General features: G+C 41.4%; 1 protein-coding gene across 1 annotated transcript; it reads left to right on the top strand.

The window, feature by feature from the left end:
- Positions 1-3,587: 3,587 nt before the first annotated feature.
- Positions 3,588-16,195, top strand: ARPP19 (cAMP regulated phosphoprotein 19). The gene is made up of 3 exons (XM_074599910.1): positions 3,588-3,841; positions 8,679-8,801; positions 12,218-16,195. Exons 1-3 carry the CDS (start codon positions 3,797-3,799, stop codon positions 12,386-12,388), a joined length of 339 nt encoding a protein of 112 aa, XP_074456011.1. The 5' UTR covers positions 3,588-3,796; the 3' UTR covers positions 12,389-16,195.
- Positions 16,196-20,551: the final 4,356 nt, after the last annotated feature.

Raw genomic sequence — 20,551 nt, 5'->3', positions numbered from 1 at the left:
CATAGGCTAAGAAATGAGACGAATTTTTGAGAGGTCATTTGCGTCTTCTCTTTACTTCTGAATAGACTCTACCATAAAAAAATATTTTTGACAAATGTTCCTGGTGGTTTATGAGGGCCTCTGGTGCTGGAGGCTACAAGTAACCTGTTTCAGTGTTAAACTGTGCTTATCATGAGAAAGCTATTTATAACATCCAACTAAATCTTGCTGCAGTTGAAGACAAATACTACTTGGCCTTTTCACTATAAGCGAAGAAAACAATTCTTGTATCTTCCTTCTCAGTCTTGTTTTCTGTATCTAAGACAACCCCAGACTGTTCAGTCAGCCTCGCCTTGTAGATTTTATTTTCTGTACCTCTCATAGTTCTGTTCCGGCTCTTTGCTTTCTTCTTTTGGTCTGAATATGTCTTGAAGTGCCTCAAGCTGGACACAGCATCCCAAGCAGGGCCTCTCTGTGGCAATTAGACTGGAAGGATTGGTTGATAAATTTTACGGATTAAAGTCCTCTTCATACATCCCATTATAATACTTGATTTTTCAGTACCAGGAGATGTCAACTTGCATTCATCTTGTTACCCAGTATAACAGAGGTGTCCTACCGGCTTGTTCCCAGTCGGGTAGCTTTCCTCCATGTGTCGTTATTGAACTTCATTCTCCCACTGCCCAAGATTTTTTATCTGATCTTCTGTTTGAATCTGAATTGCAATTATTTTCTAGTTGTCTTGTAGCTTCTCTCACCCAATGTTATCTGCTAACAGTAATAAAGTTTATAGTACGTTACCTGGGTCACCAGCGGAACTGATGAGCAGTATTGGCCCTGGGAAGCCCTGTGTGAAACCCTACTAAACGCAGCATTGCATTGCCATTCAAACAGTTGGTAGCCATTTCCAACAAAACTTGGATCCTCCACATTAAAGTTTCATCTAATTGAGTTTCCCTAATTTGCATGGGGAAGTGTCAGAGGCCTTATTAATGCCAGAAGGTGTCTGGAACTTCAGCCGCCTTCACCCACTTCTCCACATGGTCTGTTTCCTTTCGTTAAAGGAAATATGATTTTGTGAAGCCCTTGTCCTTAGCTGTGAATTTATGTCTAGCCTACTCAGTTGATTTTGAGTGCTTATTTTAGGTGATTTCTGAGGTAATTATTGATTAGACAGCTTAATTATATAGCTTGTGTTCTGTCCTCCACTTACTCCTATTTAATGAGCCTCCTGGAAACCCCTTCATTTCCTACAGGTTCCTCTATAGATGAACGCTAATTAATAGGAGGTTGCTTCAGTCAGTTTAGAGAACCCTCAAGGATAATTTTTCATCCAAGCTGAAAATATTTACCAGATAAGGAAAATAAGAACCGATGGCAAGTATTTTATAAACTGATCTTTCCTTATTCCAGTTTGAGATTATACTCTGTTGCTAGTTTGTTACGGTAGCTATCTTCATCATGCCAGAATGAACAAAAGAAACATTAAATCCTTTGGTCTTTACATAGTTTGTTCAGTAATTTTCAGTAATAATTTGTCCCTTGTCTTCATGAGCTGCTTTTGATGCACATCCTTTAAAAAATGACCTAGTTTCGATATGCTGCTTTCTTGTTGCTTCAATTTGAGGCCATTGAAGAACTTCAGCTTTTCCTGACATTCTTAATTTACTTCTCATCCTTCCTCTGCACTGTAGAGTTTACACTTGTTCCCTTAAAGAAATAATTTCATTAAAGAACTGCTGAATCCTCAAAACTGTTTTCCTCACATTAATTCCCTAAGAGATTTGAAAGAAATTTGTGAAGTTTGCATTCTTGTCTGCTGCCACTGCTTTGTTGTTCCGCTTCCTTTCAAAATCTATGAACTTCATCCCTTTTATGGTCATTCTTATGTGTGTTACTTTTATTTTTTTACACTTTCAGACCATTTCTCCCTGATTTTGCTAGAAGCAAATGTGGCACACCCACTAATTATCATTGCTTTTTGTATCATTAGGAAGCAAATACTCCCTAGTTCCTTCTGTGATTTTCCTGTGCCTTCTACCCTGCTGTATCCCTGTCTGAACAAGGGGTGTGCACGTTCCTTCAGGTCCCTGCTACTACATAATCCTGGTCTCTGGACAAATCTCTCAGTTGCTCAAAAACACCCGCTTCTAACTGTTGGTTTGGGGGAGCTTACTAAAAAGTGGCAAAATCATTGGCTTTACAGCTTCTGTTTTGACTGAGAGACTCTTCTGACCTGTCTCAGTCTGTCTTTTGGACCTTCACAGCACAAAGCCCATCCTTGCCCATCTTTCCTGAGCTGTGCTGGAGCTGCTGCACCACACTGGCCTGCAGGGTCTGATCATATGCTGCTCCTCAGCCAGGAAGCATGCCATGCTGGACACCAGTGTGTTATGAAGAACCCACAACAATTTACTGTCATTTAAACAATTCTTTATCACCCGATGACCCCTCCCCACCCGGGAAGGGGGATCGGGGAAAAAACAAGGAAACACGAAGGTTGGAATATAAACAGATTTAAAAGAATAAGACTAAATAATTAGCATTAATAATACTACAGAAGCAATATTGATACTGATGCCAATATAAAATATACAAAGATCGTACGCAGCCCATTCCATCAGCAGGAAGCTGTGCACTCCCAGCAGCGGACAGCGAGTGCGGGACACTGCAAGCGCTGTGGCTTCGGGAGGAAGGGAACGGCTCGGGGGTCTGGCACCGGGGCAAGAAGTTCTCTGGACCGCTGCCATCAAGGGTGAGAGAGACTCCTCAGCAAACTTTCTGATTTATATTGAATGTGATGTTCATGGTGTGAAATAATCCTGTTGGCATCCTGGGTCAGGTGCCTGGTCCCTCTCCTCCTCCTTGCACCTGGCGAGCTCAAAAACACTGAAACCTTGAAACCCACACACCAGAGCTGGCTATAAAGTAAACATTTTCACAAATTCAGACACTGGAGTCTTTTAGAAATGCAATTTTCCCAAGCATTAGAAGAGATCTTACTGAAAAGTAAATTTACCGAAATGAATTTTGTGTTGCTCAAACCAGGACACGGCGATACACCACCGTGGGGGGGCTGGAGGGCAAAATCACGGGAAAGAAGTGTAAGATGCCAGGAAAATACATTTTGTATAGGAAAAGTGGGAGTGTACGTTCATTTAACCGAGTATTAAGTAAAATCTACACCCTATTGTTCCTGCAATCCCCCTTATTTAGGGACATCTAAAGATTTATTAATGGTGAGCTATTTAAACCCCTCCTTTATGTTCTTGGAATGGCCAAGGGAGGTTATTGTTCTACCAGACAGAAGTACATGGGGAGGGAGGAAAATACTTCACGGAGCCTGATACCGCGCTGACACGAGGCTTCTGTGGAGAGTGAGACCCGTGGTCCCGCCAGCTGGCGCCCGGGGTTCAAAAAGGATCCTCGAGCAAAGCTGCTGAGGACTCGGCCCCTCGTGTTTTCATCTGCAAAAGTCGCCAGAAAGAACTAATTCGAGCGGAGCAGCAAAGGTCTATTTCTCACCCTTTACCCGCAGGCCGCGGGGGGGTCTCTCTCCGCACTACACCTCCCGGCATGCCTGGCAGCGGGCGTGACGTTGTGGGGCGGGGCCGGAAGCGGGTGCTGCGCGGCGGCGGGAGCGCGGCGGTGCCGCCGGGGAGGCAGAGCGCGGAGGAAGCCTGGTCCCGCCGGCGCCCCGTCCTGCCAGCGGCCGCCATCTTGTGCGGGAGGCGGTGGCAGCGCTGCGCTGCGCGGAGGAGCGGCGGTCGCGCCTCCCTCTCCCGCCCTCTCCCCGCCGTCCTGCTGCCGCGGCGCCATGTCTGCCGAGAGTCCCGAGCCCGCCTCGGCCGAGGAGCAGAAGGTGGGTGGCCGGCGGCCCCGCCGAGGCCCGCCGGGCTTCTCCCGCCTCCATCCTCTCTCTGAGGCGGAGCGGGTGCGCCGCGGCCGGGCCTCTCCCCTCCCTCAGCCCGGGCCGTCGCGGCCCTTCAGGCGGCGTTTCCCGGGCCCTGCCGCCCTCCTTGCCGCGCTCCCTCAGAGCCGCGGCCCTCGGCGGGGAGGACGGGGCCCGGCGCCGCGCTGCAGGCCGGGGCGGGGGGGCGCGAGCCCTGCCGGCCGCGGCTGGCGGAGGCTGGAGGCGGAGGAGCGGCCCCACCATGTTGGCTTCTGCGCTCGGGGAATTCCTCTTCGCCGGTAAATCGCTGGCGTTGCTGGGATCTGGACGGGCTGATGGCGCGTCCTCGCTCCCGAGGCCGGCCCCGGCCGGGTGCTCGGCCTGCCAGGGCCTCGGGGGCGGGGGGGGGGCAGGGAAGAAAACCAGCTCGCAGGCTCAGCCGCTGAAAACCGGCGATAATCCTGTGGCTGAACTTTTGTTTCACTTATAGAAAACTTTCAGCTTTTAATATAAGGTATTTAGGAGGGGAAATAACCAAAACACAATGGCTGTGGCCTGTTCTTGCTAAGGCTTTTAGAAAGAATAAGTGTCTGGGTTATCTTGTGACGGCAGTGTTATGTCATCTCAGTAACTAAGAATTTTATAGTCTCTTAAGTGGGATTTGGCTTCCTAGATGTCTGTATGCTGTTAGCAGTTTCCCTCTGCTGGCTGTGACTTTAAGAAGCCGTTTGGTTTTTAGTCTTGTCATTGCTACATGGAGTCAGTTGCGATCTCCACAGCTATTTCTGATAGGGAGCAGTTATGAAACACAAGTACTGCTTTGAAGGACGCTTAAAAAAAAAAAAGCTTAATCTACCTCAGCTGTCAAGTTTTTGTTTAATAATTTACAATTTGTAATATGAGTTAGTCATACAAGTAGGCGAGCTTTGGGGGTTCATATGGAATGGTACCTTCTCAATAGGTGCAGTAATCAGAACCAGCTTCTATTGCAGGTCTGTAATCCGCTCTTAAATGCGTGTGTTCTGCAGCTCAACTTTACGTTCATGTTAGGTACACTACTGAAGGGCTACTGTTCCTGTTCAAAGCCTGTAAAAATAAATCCCTGGCCTGTGCAGCACTCCTAGAATAGCTCTGTAATAAGAGCATAGTAAAACATGTGGTAGCAAGTTCATTGTGATGCCTTCTAGTGTGTTCTGATGAAGTCAGGTGACTGGGCCTGATTTTTGCTAACTGAGTTTCAGACTGAAGTCTTGAAATGCTGTGCTTATGCGCTGTTTCGAAAAATTACCCTTTATCGGCGAGACAGGAGTCCCTTACTGATCTGCTAATTTAGTTTTAGTCTGATGAGGTGTTCAAGAAAATAACACCAATAAAATAAAACTTTGTTTTCTATGAGTATATATCCTGTTAGAATACTGTGGTATCTGTGCTATTATGGCATTGTAGTATTAAGCTTCACTAAAACTCTTTGGGTGGGCAAAAGTGAACGTTGACTCAGTTAATGCTTAGCTCTGAAATACTTACATAAACAACCTATTTTGCCGTACTTATTCGTATGTATGCTTAAAAAAGATGAAGGCCCTAAATGAACTTTAAGGCAGTGTTTTCATGATCAGACCTCTTTTCTAAACTTCTGTGCATGTTTTAGGCGAGAAAGGTGTTAAACAAGAGTGATATAAATTGAAAACTTGCCAAAGACCAGCGTTTCCTGTTCTCCGTGTGAAAACTCAGGATAGTGGCGGGGGAAGTCCAGCAACAAAGGAACTTTAGACATTGGAGAACATATGCTTGGTTGACTGACTCTCTTTTTGCCTTAAAAGCCTATATTTTTCAGGAAGCTGAAGAGGTGGTGCATTTTGTTTCTGGACTGGGTCTTGCCACATCAGTTTGCTGTAGAGTTGTGCTGTTCACATGTTTTTCCTATTTTCTGCTTTACATTTGTCTGATATCTTTTGCTAAAGAGGATGAGCTCTTCATACCAGAGTTCAAAAAGACTGACAGCTCTTTTTTTAGCCATGCAGTTCAGTTATCCAACAGATAGGGAACTTTGCACTGCTCTGTAAAGATTAAAAGCAAAAGCTATCTTTAAGTGAGTTAGGTAACTACTGCCTTCCTGGTAGATCCTGTCAATGAAGTAAGCAGACTTCATTAGCTGTGTCAAATTGCTGTAGAGAACTAAAATTACAACTTTTGTGTGGTTGTCACTAGGAAGAAGAGCGTGGTATATCATGATTTCCGCTCCCCCCCCCAGTCATTTGTTAGTCACTTGGTTGTTGCTTCTGTAACTAAAGGGAGAATGTTGTAAATGTATGAATTGCCTTGCTGATTTGGATTAAAGCCTTTGTGGCTCAGCAGCACATCTCCAAGACTGCTCAATACCATCTAGTCTACAGAAGAACATAAGGTCAGGACATGCATGCAGTGATCTTCCTCAGAAAACTATCCTAGGTCTCAGCAATCTGTGGATTAAAAGCCTTCTGAGCTGCGAATGAACACGTCGAGTTGCTTTCTGAATCCATCTAAATTTTCGGCAACCCCTGTATCCTTTGTCAAGGAGTTCTGCAGCTTAACTGTATTTTTTGTGAAGAACTGATGTCTTCTGTATTTTTTTGAACCTGCTGTCAGCTGATTTTGTTTGTATTGGAATTCTTTAATTTGTCTTACGTAGTTTTTTGTCTTAGTTGCTCTTGGTCATCAAGAGTAAGTGACCGTAGTCTGTATCCTTTTCAGCTGCATTGATGCATAACACAGTACTTTGTGTTTTGATTGCCTGCTGTGCGACGATTTGTCAGCCCTGTGAGTTTGCATAAATGTCTCCTTTGATGTACCATGAATACATATTTATGTAAGCTATTTGTTGTTGGCCCTCTGTTCTTAAAAAATTGTCTCCTTTCGGTTAGTATTGGCAAAACATGCCTCCTCAAATGCTTTGTCTGTTGGCTCAACAGTGAGTACCCAGTGATTCAGCATTAGATGTTGAAAGTGTTTAGCTGAAAGAATTGCTTTTGAGAAAATCCAGTCAGTGTCGGCATGATAATAAAGCACAATAGGAAGAACAGCAGCTGAAGAATGATCTTTATAACGCATGAAAACTGTGGTCTTGGCTGGTATGATATTATATAGTGACAAGTTGTATAGTTCTATGTTCAGTAGTGTCAGGGAGACTTTGCCCTTTATATATTTATTTGTATTGTTGCCTAGCTGTGTTTTCATCTAATAAAAAGCATTGGTTCCTGTCCTCATAGAAGTTTCTCTACCTTTCCTTGGTAGAACTGTTAATTCAGATTCCCACTCTGTTGTGCAAAGCTGTAGTTGAGTTATCTTGGCCTAATGGAGCAACTAGACAACGTTATTTTTTAAATCTGTTGTTATAACCTTTGCTTATGAGGTTTCTTACCAGAAAGATGTTGAATGTTATAGAACTTTGAGCTTTTATAAGAGGTATAGGAAAGCACTGGGGTAGGCCAGCGTGGTGGCTCTAGTTCTTTGGCAGTTCTGGCTTAAGTAGCTCCCAGCTGCTTGTGTTCCTCTGTGCTCCCTGCTGCTGTGCTGACATACCTGTTTGTGCAGCTGCTTGGTGAGCCAGACTGGGGAAAGGGATCCAAATGAAACACAGCCCAACAAGCAGAGGGGGGGGAAATAAAATGGTTATTTTTCTGTTGAATTAATTTCTGCAACCCATACATGTGGAGTGCATGCAGTCATGCTGACTGATGCAGTGCAAAGGATGATGACATGGATGGAAAAGAGCGTGAAGGGGCTGCCTAAGCAGCTCTAAGTGGATATGAAATCTTAGTCACAGATGAGTGTGAGGCCCTCCTGATTTCAATGGCAATTCTTTTCTGCCTAGAAGTCTTTCTGTGACTTCAGATGGTAATAATAATTCAAGAATGACAGCAGTCACAGCAAATCAATATATATTTTCCCTGAACTAGCAATGGTTTGCATGCAAAAAAAATAAAAATGCCCTTGGCCAAATACTGGAAAGTAGCAAAACAAGAATTTTGAATGCAAGATATTTTAGAAATGATCTAATAGAAGAAATTGTACTTCATACATCAAATTGCTACATGGACCGGAATAGATGAGTGTAAAGTAGAGGTCAGTGTTGAAAGACTGGATGTACAAATTGCGGTTTTTGCCAAATGAGTATCTTCAAATGATTACTTTGAGCACCCATACTTTACAATATACTCATAAAATATGCATTTTATTTTACACAAATGCACTATCCAACTGTCTTCATCTTCATAATTTTAGGATAATTATGTATAGAGAAATACAGTATTGTTTCTATTAATATGATAGCAGGTGTGTTTTTAAAACTGAGCTACTTTAGCATTTTTTCACAGTGGATATCAACACATTACAGTTAGAGCAGCCGTAGATTGTGGCAATGCATGATCAAACAGGGGCAGTTGAAAATAGGTCCTGTGGTGCTTGCCCAGCTTTCAACATTTGTTCGTTCTTAGTGAAACCCTTGTTCTGACAAAAAAATGGGGTTTGTTGGGGGATTTTTTTTCCAAAATTGAATAATTTAATTTTAGTATAGACTACTCTTATGTGAAAGAGAAATGCATTGATTAGATTCAAACATGTCTCCAGGAAAGGTATCTAAGATGGGAGGCTGAACTCCTACAGTTGCTGTCGGCATTCGAGAGAGAATGTATGAAAATGTCTATTCATATAATTGGTATGTTCACTTGGTAACAGCAGTGGGCCTGTTGGTAAATCACCTGCAAAGGTATTCTGCATAAATAGTTCATTATTGTAGGTTTCATTTACAGTGTTGCTAATTGTCTTTCAGGAAATGGAGGATAAGGTGATCAGCCCAGAAAAAGTTGAAGAAGCAAAATTGAAAGCAAGATATCCTCATCTGGGCCAGAAGCCAGGAGGCTCAGACTTCTTGAGGAAGAGGCTTCAAAAAGGAGTGAGTTCTTTATTGTCCACAGGGTGTGGACAAGAAATTCCAAAATTCCTGTAGCTGTGACTTTTTTTTTTTCCCCACTCCATAGGCCTTTGCATTAGTAAGAGAGTGCTAAGAAATTTAAACTTTGTCTGTGAGAGCACAAGGATGGAAAATTTGTTTCCACAAAACCAATGCCAAATTGGCAGGATAGCTGTTTACAGCATCAGTGGCTCAACTGCACTTTTTAGAAAAAAATTAAACTTAGAATCTGGCTCAGTGCTGCTGTAATAGACTTCATAAAAAACATTATAGTAAACAGGAAGGGTCAGAACCTCATCCCTGTTTTTTACTGATCTTATCTTGCCCATTCTTATGTCCCCAAAACATATGTCCACTCTCATTATCCATGTTTTCAGAACATGTAACGGAGCAGACACTAAGCTTTCACCAGGTACTGTCTGACAGCAGCTTGAGAATGGCGGTGTAATTCTGAATATATGCCCTAACCAAAACTAATGATAGAAGTAAGAAGAGTGAGTTAGTATTTCAGTATTGTTCCACATTTAAGTGTCTCTTATTTTCTTAGTTATTCGTTTATTTTTTAAGTTTAATTATTCATGAATTGATTATATAATGCCTTTCAGGCACGCTGGAACTCTGTTCTTGGAATAATCCTAGCATGTCACTACTTCTGATGGTGCTTTCATTGCTGTCACACTGTTTGGGTTTTGGTTTGGTTTTGTTTTTTTTTTTTTTAACTATTGTCTAGGCCCTTTGATTGCATGCAATGATTCCAAGTATAAATCCTTCGCAAACCAGCTGTTGGAGTTCAGTGCTGATTCTGTGCTATCTGGTAACATCTCCTGGGAATTGTTACTGTTGGCAGCTTTTTTTGGATAAGCTTCTTTTTCATAAGTTGGAGCATATGCAGCATAGTTAATGGCTGCTGGGCATGGGCAGGTGGGAGATTAAGTGATTCCTTTTGTGAGTTATGTTGTTATGTGGTCAAAGGCAGCCGAAAGGACACTTCAGTGGGTTCAGTGTACGTGTAGACACAGAAGGTAAGTATGTGTTGTGATAAGTCGGGAAAACAGACCAGCATCCACTCCCTAAAGATTGATGGCCATAAAGGAATTATGACTGCTTGCACTCAGTGCAAATGTGAGGAAAGCTCACCACCAGCAATAACAATCTGTACAATTTCTTCATCTTGATTATAGCACTATTTAATGCAAAGGTTGTTTGCAGCCTATATTTTCAAGTTTGAGCAGAGGTAGACCAGTGGGCATCTTAATTGACTGTTTGGGATTTTGCTACATTGATGAAAGATGACATAAAGTTGTGGATTGCAATTCGTAGTGTACCTTCTTCAGTTCTCCACTCCTGATGTGGTGGTAATAATATTCGGGTTTTTTTGGTTTGTTTTTTTTTAAGTGTGCTCAGTGTCTTAAATGAGGAAGCATCTTTACTTAATATAGATGCCTGGTGTGCTTTGGGCTGCCTGGATTGCCGAAGTTTAAAATATCACTCTTCAGATAAGAGAGTATGCTTTCAGATAGTGTTTGTGACACGAAGACACCTGGACAGACGTAGTCAGTTTGAAAGGGATGATCAAATACAGGCCATGTATGAGAAGCTAGAGTAAATCAGAGGAAAATACAGGAATAAGTTAGAGGAAGAAATGGACTGGTATTCTAATGCATGAAAGATGGTAGGTTTTCTCAGATATTCTTCTAACTGTGTGTAGTCAGCTGTAGCCCTGATTTTCTTCGATTTGGCAACTAGTACACGCTCTGCCCATTGATATTTACTCTCCAGAAATGTTCTGCGTTGGGTGCACACACCATTATTAGCACGCTTTCTCCAGAATACAAGTAGATGAGAACCATGCTACACTGTGCTGCTGTGGAGGCATTCTATTTGGAGCTCTTACATGGACAGAAACAGCTATCCATTAACAGCAGTTAAAAGACTGAGCTATTCTGTTATTACCTAAGTGCTGTTTAAAAGTTGCTTTTGGTTGCTTCAGTCTCGAAGGGCAAAATATGAAAGCCTTTTTCCAAATCAGATTATTTCATAACTTGAGGTCTAGTCTGTAGATGTAGTGCTAGAACATTGTGGTGTAAGTAGAGATTACACTGTCAAAATGATTGAATTGGGAAGGTTTATGAATAAAAAGTGTGTGGTTTTAGATGTACTACTGACTGCGTGGCAAAAACAGATTTGTAACTTTAAGGCTCTGACAGGGAACATAAAAAGCTGCCTTCAGGAGGCCTTGCATAAACACACACACCCTTAGTACTAATGCAGAATAAAGAGTATGGTAGTAATATGCTGCCTGGAAGCACTTAAACATAGCAGGTAGTGATGGCTGTTGTTCAACTGACTGAGGAGTAAGAGTGTATAAAACTAACTAGGGGGTGTTCTCTTCAGAAATGACTGTGACAGTAAGCAGCAGTTGCTATTGTAAATCTTTGTCCTGAATCTGATTTTTTTTGGCCTCATGACAATCTGTTCAAAATCATGGGTTACAAGTACCTTAATGGTAGACCCCATAGTACGATGTAAACAAAATACAACTTTCCTGCAAAATGTGACCATGACTGCATGAAGTTGAAAACTTCATGCAGACCTTGAATGAAATTCCATGCCTCATCCTACCATGATGCAGATAATTCATAACAGTCATTTGGCTTTAACATCCATAGATAACAATATTTTGAGAAATCTGACAACAAAAAGGGCTGTTAAAGGTAATGCTAATAAAAATATGCTGAAATATGAAGGAACACTGTTACAGAAATTCAAACTTAATATACTTATTTCTGTTTTCAGAAGAAACCTGGAGTGTGGGATAAGAATTTCCTTCACATAGTGCTTTTTAGAAAGACTGCACAGTAGATTTGACTTTGTTAAATAATTGGTTTGGGAACTTTAGGGATTATAGTTTCACTGTTTTAATGTATGCAGATAAGAGGTTTTCTTGTTAGCATGCAGTTTCATGCTACTTTGATCTTCTGGTATGATAGAGCAGGCTCTGTTCTCCAGCTTTAAGTTCATGCATTGTTTAGTTATTCTGTGTTGCAGGACTTGTTCACTGCAAAAAAATTTACAAACCCCAAGGTTTCACTTGTGGGAGGCTAAAGCTCTTGGGAAAACCAGGGTACAAATGATGTTTATGTATGGCGTGAGTTTAATGGTCGGTGTAGAACCTTAACTGTATACTTACCTAATGCTATGAGTTTAGCTATGCGTGCTTAATAGTCTTGCTAAGATTTTATTTATTTTTTTTAATTGACATAGAGCTACCTTGCCAAATCGGGAAGATTTTATAACTGTTTTTAAAATTTTTTAGAGAATCTATTTAACCATGTAATTCAGTGCATGCATCTGATAAGCTTTCAGGCTTTTAAATATATATGTGTTTTGTCTTGTAGCAAAAATACTTTGATTCCGGTGATTACAACATGGCTAAAGCAAAGATGAAGAATAAGCAACTGCCTACTGCAGCTCCTGACAAGACAGAAGTCACTGGTGACCATATTCCTACTCCACAGGATCTTCCACAGCGGAAACCATCTCTTGTTGCTAGCAAGCTGGCTGGCTGACAAGAACAGCTGAACTGCATGATTATTCTCATTCCTGTTATTTCTCCTTAATAGTTATTTCTCACCCTCACATCCCCCTTTTTCTTTCTTACACTAAGTCATGAGACTGACAGCTTTGCAGGTAGCGATAGCATGTGCTGCTATTGTAAGGGAGTACTGTTAAGAGTAAAATGTGTAGTATTTGGACTAGTTGAGAACAATGCACTGATTAAAAAGGACAAGTTTGGTTAGAGCAATGTAATCTACTTGAAAATGTACATATTGCCCATTTCCTAGTGTAGGACTGGTTCCAGCAAGTGACATCGCAAGTTTTACAACTTCTAATGTTTCTGCTTTTGTTATTTCATCTTAATTACAGCATATTTGTATTTAATATAACCTCCAGTTGTGTTGGGTTTTTCTTCTGTGTTTGGGTTTGTTGTCTAAAATAGAGGTTTAGACCACAAGTTGCTAGATGGTAAAGCATGTATAAAAACAAAGACAGGGCTCTGATTGAATTTTGTTTCTGCTTTTGAACTTGAACGGCCTTAAACCTGTTTCAGCTTTAACAATAGAGTTTTTACTTGGGCAATATTTGCCCATTCTGGTGTAACTCTTGTGAATCTAGTGCTTATTGACAACTGCCTGTTGAAGCTGGTATTCTTTTCAGTTCCGTAGCTTAGGACACACTTTTGTTGAAGATGTGAATGAAGTGTGCATGTGCATAGACTGTTGAATTCACTCTTGTGCCATTTCTGTAAATACAATAGTTTTGCACAACCTTTTGCAAACGTCTATTAGTTTTACATTTTAAAAAGCAGATAATGTGCCAATCAAAGCACAAGTGATTCTGTATCTTTCAAAGTCTTGTCCTGAAACTAAGAGCCCAGAATCTTGCTACTGAAAGTAAAAATTGAATACCTGAAATTTGTAAAACACTTACATTTACACTTGACCCAGCCTTAGGCTTTTGCGGTTGCATATTTGTTTCGCAACAATGTCCAGGATTCAAATATAAATCTGGAATTTTTACCTATATTTGGAGGCAAGTGCCCTTTCTGTTCAGCAGCTCTTTAAGCTTTTAAAGCTGAAATGCTCTGTCTGATGACATTGGGAGATGGCTAAATGTGCTGTTCTAGTTTCCCGTTTGGCAAACTCCAGATTAGGCTTGCTAAGGTTTGATATGCAATTGTCTTTGGGCTATTTTAGACTTCTGGAAGCGTAAGGGTATAATTTTTTTTTTTCTTGGACTCCTGAAGTGGTAGTAAACTAACTGCTTTGCGCTTTGTTATACAGTAGCCCCTCATGGGCTTTGGGGAATCTAAAGAACTGGAAGTGGTATTTATATAATGACCTGTTGAGAAACAGGTAACTTTTCATGTCAGAAAATAGGAATGAACTTCCATTCATCTTTATGATGCAGGTCGTAAGTACCAGATTGCCAAAATACATAGTTTATATTAGACAGGTGTGTGAGCCGGCACAGGCAGGACACAGGAACAACCACAAAACCACGGATGAAGTGCAAAGAGTAGATTTATTTTCATGACCTCGCCAACAGGGGATCCCCAAAGCAGCAGAGGTACACAAGCGGGAGCGCCGGCACTGCGGAGCTCGGTCCATGCTAGAGGATCACCGAACCTGCTGGTTTTGCCTGTATATCAGGGATTCATGCAGGCAGAGTTTACCACTGTGCTTTGATCTTTCCCACAGCAGGGCAGGAATCTCCAGTGTGTTTGATAGGGTGCCTCAGTCTATCACAGGCCTATGTTACCTACACACAGACGTTCTACTTGTCAAACACACAAGACTAAACAAGGATTAAGTATGATATATTGTGTTTTTCGACACCTCAGCTGCAAGACACCTGAGTGCGTTTACAGTCCTCCTCGCCAGTCTTCTATTATTTTCCCACAACAGGTAACTTGATGCATTTAAAAGCTTGTTTGTTCAATGAAATCAGAATATTAAAAGTGCAATATGATCCATATTGTAATTGATTTTCATATAGGTAATCACAGCCTTGATGTTCTTGGGGACTATAAGAAACTCTTCTAAAAGATCAGTTTACTGAATACTTTTTTCTTTAAAGAAACAGTTCTGAAGCAACCTGTTAAAAACAAAGCACCAATGTGGGTATTTTAAGAGAAAACACTGAACAGATGCAGGTTTTTAGAAGGATGTGCTTTATGTTGACATATTCAGAAAGTTCTTGCAGGATAAAGGACTGCTAGTCAAAAAGAACACTGGCCCGTATTTTCTGCAATGCTCTCTTCTAAAGGCAAACATAAGAAAACGATAAAGAGAAAATGAATAATCTTAATTTGTTTCTGTTTTGATCGAACATGAGCAAAGTATATTGGTGTCTATATAATGTCTTTGGCTCAGAGGAGTCATTCCATAGAATTTTGAAATTGCTAATCTGATTTTTTTTTTTCAAGTCTGTATAGCCGTTTTCTAGTAATGAAACGGGCTTTGTCAAGCCTGTCCTTATTCCTTAGCCTCCACTAGTGTTACAAAGAATTTGTGATTTTTTGCAGAACAGGTTGAAGAAATGGACCTACTTCAAGTAAGAAATTAGGCTAGGAGAATAGCAAGGAAACTGGAGATATTGAAGCAAACTGCTTTTTATAGATGTTTGTCCTAACGTGAAAATCCCTCTTTATTTTTCTATGTATAAATGAAATTGAAACTTGATAGGACTGGGCCTGAAACAAATTTTGAACAATTTACGGTGACTTGCTGTGTACTGTCTGGTGCCACTGCCCTGTAGCTCGCGTAAGGTTGAGCTTTCTTGGTGTTTGGGAAGGCTTAAAAAAAAATAGCCATTTAAATTTAAACATTCCACTCAGCTACAATTCAGCTTGTCCTGCTGGTTGGACAACACGAGCTCTTCCAGTGTTCGCTTGGTGACTTGCAGTTCTTAAGATTGCTACAAATTCAGCTATGAATATATTATCCATGTGTATATTTGAAGTACTGTAATACTAACTAGGTCAATGACTGATTATGAGCCTTCACATCTGACAGACCTCAGCAGCAGGCACAGCTATTTTGATTCTATACACTGAATAAAAGTTAAGTCCAATAATCACTTAACAGGAAATCAAACATGACTGCAAATCGATGCTTACTTTCAGCTTACTCCAGCAAGATAACTCAGCTATCCAAACTTATGTACATAATGTATTATATGAGTTTTACCATTTGATAATTACCTTTTTCAAAGAAAACCTGTCCACACTGTAGACTGGCAGTCCCTTTCATATCTTGCCTTTAAAGATAGTGTTTAGTTATTAGAGTAGTACTCATGTAGGCTTATAATAGCGGATAGCACCAATGTTTTATTCCAGATAGGTAAGTGGATTAATTACAACTTCACAGATATGTCCCCAAATCTGTAGCACCAAAGGCTTCCCTCTCATTGTTCTTGATGTAGTAGGACAGTGTTTGTGTAAAGGCCACAGGAGTACATTTTGTTGGACATACTTACACCCAGTCAAGATGTTAAGGTGATAAAAATGTCAATTGTTCTTTACAAACTTACACATTGTATAGTATACAGAATAAATTGATCTACTTAGTTTTTATTGCAATGTGGAGATTTGTCTCGTCTTTACTGTGGTTTCCTGCAAGAACCTGCATACTTCGGTATTCTCTATGGAAAATTTCTAAACCCTAAATCTTGCTACTCTGTATCATTAAAAATATGACCGGGCTTTGGTTTCTAGTATGCTAGACTACAGAATTACTTTAATGTAATCACATTTATATATTTCAGTGCTTATTTTTCTAATAAGGCAATTAAAGCTTATTGTTTGAAAACTCCGTAACAGATGGTTGTTTTGGTCCCTTGCACTGAGTGAAGGGGATATCTGGGAATTAGCTTGGCATATAGAAGTTTGCAGTGCTATAGACTGTTGGCCTGAATCCGGCAACATTTCCAAGAAATCGAGATGCTGGGATAAGTTCGGCTAATTTCGTGTTCAGGCTGTGACTTAGGTGCTGCTCTTTGCGCAACTTTAAGATCCAGGTGGTGCGTTTGCACAATTAGCGCAGTCATCAAGGTCATAGTAACACCCTCCATGCGCTGCATCCCTAACAAACGGAGGAGAAAAACGTCCCATTGCAGTAGCATCGCTCAAATATGCGGAGGCAGTGCAAAGGCTGCATTAACACTGGCATTACTAACCTGAAGTAACTTACCTGAGTCTCTGTGCGGGGAGTGGCATCAATCATCCATTTAAATCCAGGCTTATTGCCCAAATGTGTTTGTAATTGGGGCTGAGGCAGGGAGAGTTTGTGTTTGTGGCTGTGCTCACAGTACATGACCAAGAACATGCTCAGTTTATTTGATGGCTGGGGGGGCTTTCTGTGGGCTTGGGAAGAACAGACTCGGGGGGGCACACAAGCAGGATGAATGTTAACAAGGTTTTTTTAACTTGGACTGAATGGGTTGATTATTTATTCCTGCTTTAGTACAAAGGAGCCCCCCTCTTTCAGATTCATGTTTTTGGCTTTTTCATTCCAATTTCTGGTGTCTATAGATCCAGAGTAACATGAAATCTGGGAAGTTCTGTGCATATTCAAAGCATTTATTCCCATTAAATACTTGGATCTTGAAAGTGTTTCTGGAGTCCTAGGACAGAGGCAGAAAGCCTTGAGCTCAATTGCTGTGCTTGAAAAAGCTTTACTTTAGGGGTAGGTGACTGAATTGTCCCCGTCTTTCTTGGGCAGTACATCTTTGTTAACAACAAGGATGCTCCTTGATAGGTGTTCATGGTAAATATTCTCGCATATTTTTAGCAGGCGTAGGATTCTGTTTACTTACTGCTTTGGAAAATATTGGCAAAGCCTCCACCGATTTCAGATGGATTTGACTTTGGTGTAAAATGGGAAGATGAAGTACTTTTTGTTTCTGACCTTTTTACCTTATTGCAGAACAGCGTTGTAGCTCATATTAAAAGAGAAATATGGTTTCTCTGTTAGAGATATTCTGTCAACTTCCCTTGACAACATTACAGAATAATCAAATAATTGTCATTAGCTTTTCTGGTACAGGGAGTCTCCACTGAGACTGGATTCAGCCCCCGCTGGTACTGCTACCTGTGTTAGTATGGTAGGGTGTTTCCTTACTGGATTTGAGGAAAAAACAACTCTGAGTCTTCCTCCAGAAACAGGATTTGGATTTTTTAAAAGCGCGACATTTTCTAGGAGTTGAATTATATGGCTGATATTACAAGGATGCTTAAATGCAAGAGTGGGAGCTGTGGATTCTGCTGAACTTTGGGTCTGTTCTCAGGTGATGGTTTTTATACTGTTGAAAAAAAATTGGCTAATACATTGAAAAGCAAATATGCCTGTGATGCTCTAGAGGCAAGAGAAATCTTCCTAGTATAGGCACAGACAGATCGAGGCAAGCTTTCTGCGTGGGAATTTCATCATGTAGGTTTTGCCTTGTCTTTTCTGTAAGCCCAAAAAACCTGGAAGTAAATCCCAAGTGTTGCCAGGAGAATACATGCATGGTACGTAATTTTATCTCTTCCTACGTATTTCTTGCATTACATTTCAAAGTTCTTAGCTGGTAACTGAAACCAGCCCTGTTTGTTTTCTACAGCTAAAAGTTACAGGCCTCATCCTTGTAGTGCGAGAACATAGGAAAGGGTAGGAGGAGGATTTTAGCCTATGAATTCCTCAGTTGGCTTTGTCTGCCTTTCCAGACTCTCCACTTGGAGTTACACTGATGGCCAGTGTTGAATATACAAAGTGGATAGGCCCATCCACTGTGACACATAAACTATCTCATGTTCCTTATGTTACTGATATCTCTTACTTCCGTGCCTCTCATGATTTCCTTTTTTTGTTTGGCCAACAGAGAATCCACCGCTCACTTGTGGTGCAGCGTGACAGCAACAGAATAGGAAGTCCTAGTTGAGAAGGGAATTTTTCTGCCACAGTTGAACAGATCATGGATGTAAACAGAACATAGATGTAAGAAAAAAGATGCTTTGTAGTCACTTGTGAAAAAAATTTTACGTAAACTAACCTCAATTCATAGCAGGATTATTTTCTTTCCTTTTTTTTTAATTCAAATTCAGTATAAAATTCTGTATGTGGACTGTGTCAGCTACATCAGCCATACATTGTCAGCTGGGATACCCTAGGATATATCCTCTGAAATCAAATGCCATAAATGATATTTTCAAAAAGATACTATGCAAGATATGAGATGAGGACATTTAAAATCTTGCCAGTAAACGTTTTGATGCAGGAGATGCATGTTAAAGTAATAATGAAGTAGTCAGTCTAGATGCATTACGAACAGGTTGTTTCTTGGCAACTTTCGGTGCCCCCAATTCCTGTCCTTAATGGCTGATTTGAAATCCTGGTTTATGCAAATTGTGTCAAATCGTAGCATATTTTGGACTCATATCTATTTTTTGCTGGGGCTTATAATTACATTTGGCTCCTGAGCTCCAGCTGTGAATGGCTGATACAGTAATCCACAGTCCAACTGAACTCCTGAAATCAGTATCTTTGAATTTAAAATAGGTATCATCCCGAAGAAAGGCTATTAAATATCAGACATGAAGCAGCACACAGTCAGAGGGGAGGTTTAGGTCCCTTCTGAAAACGAAACTGAGATCTCTGTGGTTCATACATCCAGATTCTTAGATTAAGCCCATTAAAGGGGGATGATCGCACTCTTAAATGAACCCCAGATCACTTTTTTGTTACATATGAAAGATGACTGTAGCTGTAGTGTAGATCTCTCTGTTTTGCCACAGTGTCTGCGTGAAGAGCAGCTGTGCAAACAGCCAAACACTTCACCCCTGACCTGGGCACCAATGTGCAGGAACCAATGCTTGGCTTCTCACAGGACTGAGAGCAAGTGCCCAGTTCTGCGGTGGGAGTGAGCCTCCCAGGCATGGGCAGCACCAGTAATCGTGGTTGATACTCCTGCACATATTGGCAGAACGTGGGAAGGAAGGTATTTTTTTAAATACAATTCTCGTTAGAGCGTCAACTCTGAACTCTCCGAGCAAAATCAAGATTTTTATTTTTTTTTTAGCCTCTTTTCTGAATTTACTAACCTTTTCTTTACTACGTGTGAAGACCATATATCTGTCCCCAATACAAACTCCAGGTAAGGCTCCATATCTTCTTGACTCTTTTTCATTTGTGCTTGCTACTGTCTCCATCTCCTTTCTTTGACAGCAGCAGTAGAGTACAACTAGGTTATGGCATTTATCAGGAGTCTTTATTCTGGGAGTCAAGGTAGCTTGATTTTTATTTCTGCTGTTACTCAGTTGATCGGTGACTTTGTGCAGATCGCCCATCTCTTTCACAGCTCATTTTCTCTGTAGAACAGATTTGTCTTTTTTTGGTAGTCACAGCAAACTTCAGGGGGAGTCCAGATACTACCCACTGAATAGAGCGCTGTTATCTAAACAGTTGAATTCTGCAGAGATGGTACCACTTAAAAAGTCAAAGCGCTTTGGTGGAGAATGTGGCAAAGAGAACTGTTTCAAACTGGTTTTGTACTTTGGACCACTTGGACCGGTGGGATGCATTCCCAAGGTGGAAAAGGAAAATACAGAGAGTAACAGCTTCAGTTCTGCTGTCAGAAGAGCTCTTGTCATTAAGGTGAACTGTAAAAAACACCCATTAATGATTCATAAAACAAATGAGCTGCCATCTCAAGACCTAACCAGAACAAGGATTATGCTTCTCATTCCCTTTTGACATGGAAGTTAAACTTTTCAAAGATGGGTAACTTCATTTCTGGGTGAGAACTGGATTTGCATATTGAAGGAGCTGTTTTGGGCCCGGTTCTCGTCAGTGCTTTCAGTGGTGGTTTGAGTGATCAGGGTGCAACCAAGCTGGAAGAGACTGGATACAATTTGAAGGGTGGGATCAGAATAGGGGAAGGAAAACAAGAAATGGAAAACTTGGCACCTGGCGAAAGGTGTGCTGAAATACATGATGGCAAGGAGGGGATGGGTGTTGGGATGGCGGCCAGGCGCAGAGAGGCTGCGACAGGCTGTGACCCAGGTGTAAATCTAATGAGCCGAGGCTCATCTCCCCGCGCTAACGGGGGTCACCGCTGGTGGCAGGGACCGTCCCGGGTACCGGGCGCCGGCGATGCCGGGTGTGGGAACGGCGCCTCGGCACTACAGGGGC

The sequence above is a fragment of the Larus michahellis genome, chromosome 9 (genome assembly GCF_964199755.1).
Source record: "Larus michahellis chromosome 9, bLarMic1.1, whole genome shotgun sequence".
Classification (NCBI taxonomy): Eukaryota; Metazoa; Chordata; class Aves; order Charadriiformes; family Laridae; genus Larus; species Larus michahellis.
This window is presented reverse-complemented; position numbering and strand designations above follow the sequence as displayed.

Bases quoted from the DNA above. Each gene is read 5' to 3' on its own strand.
- ARPP19 (XM_074599910.1), top strand. From the start codon at position 3,797: ATGTCTGCCGAGAGTCCCGAGCCCGCCTCGGCCGAGGAGCAGAAG. The intron at 3,842-8,678 runs GTGGGTGGCCGG...ATTGTCTTTCAG, and splicing joins CCTCGGCCGAGGAGCAGAAG to GAAATGGAGGATAAGGTGAT. The intron at 8,802-12,217 runs GTGAGTTCTTTA...TTTGTCTTGTAG, and splicing joins GGAAGAGGCTTCAAAAAGGA to CAAAAATACTTTGATTCCGG.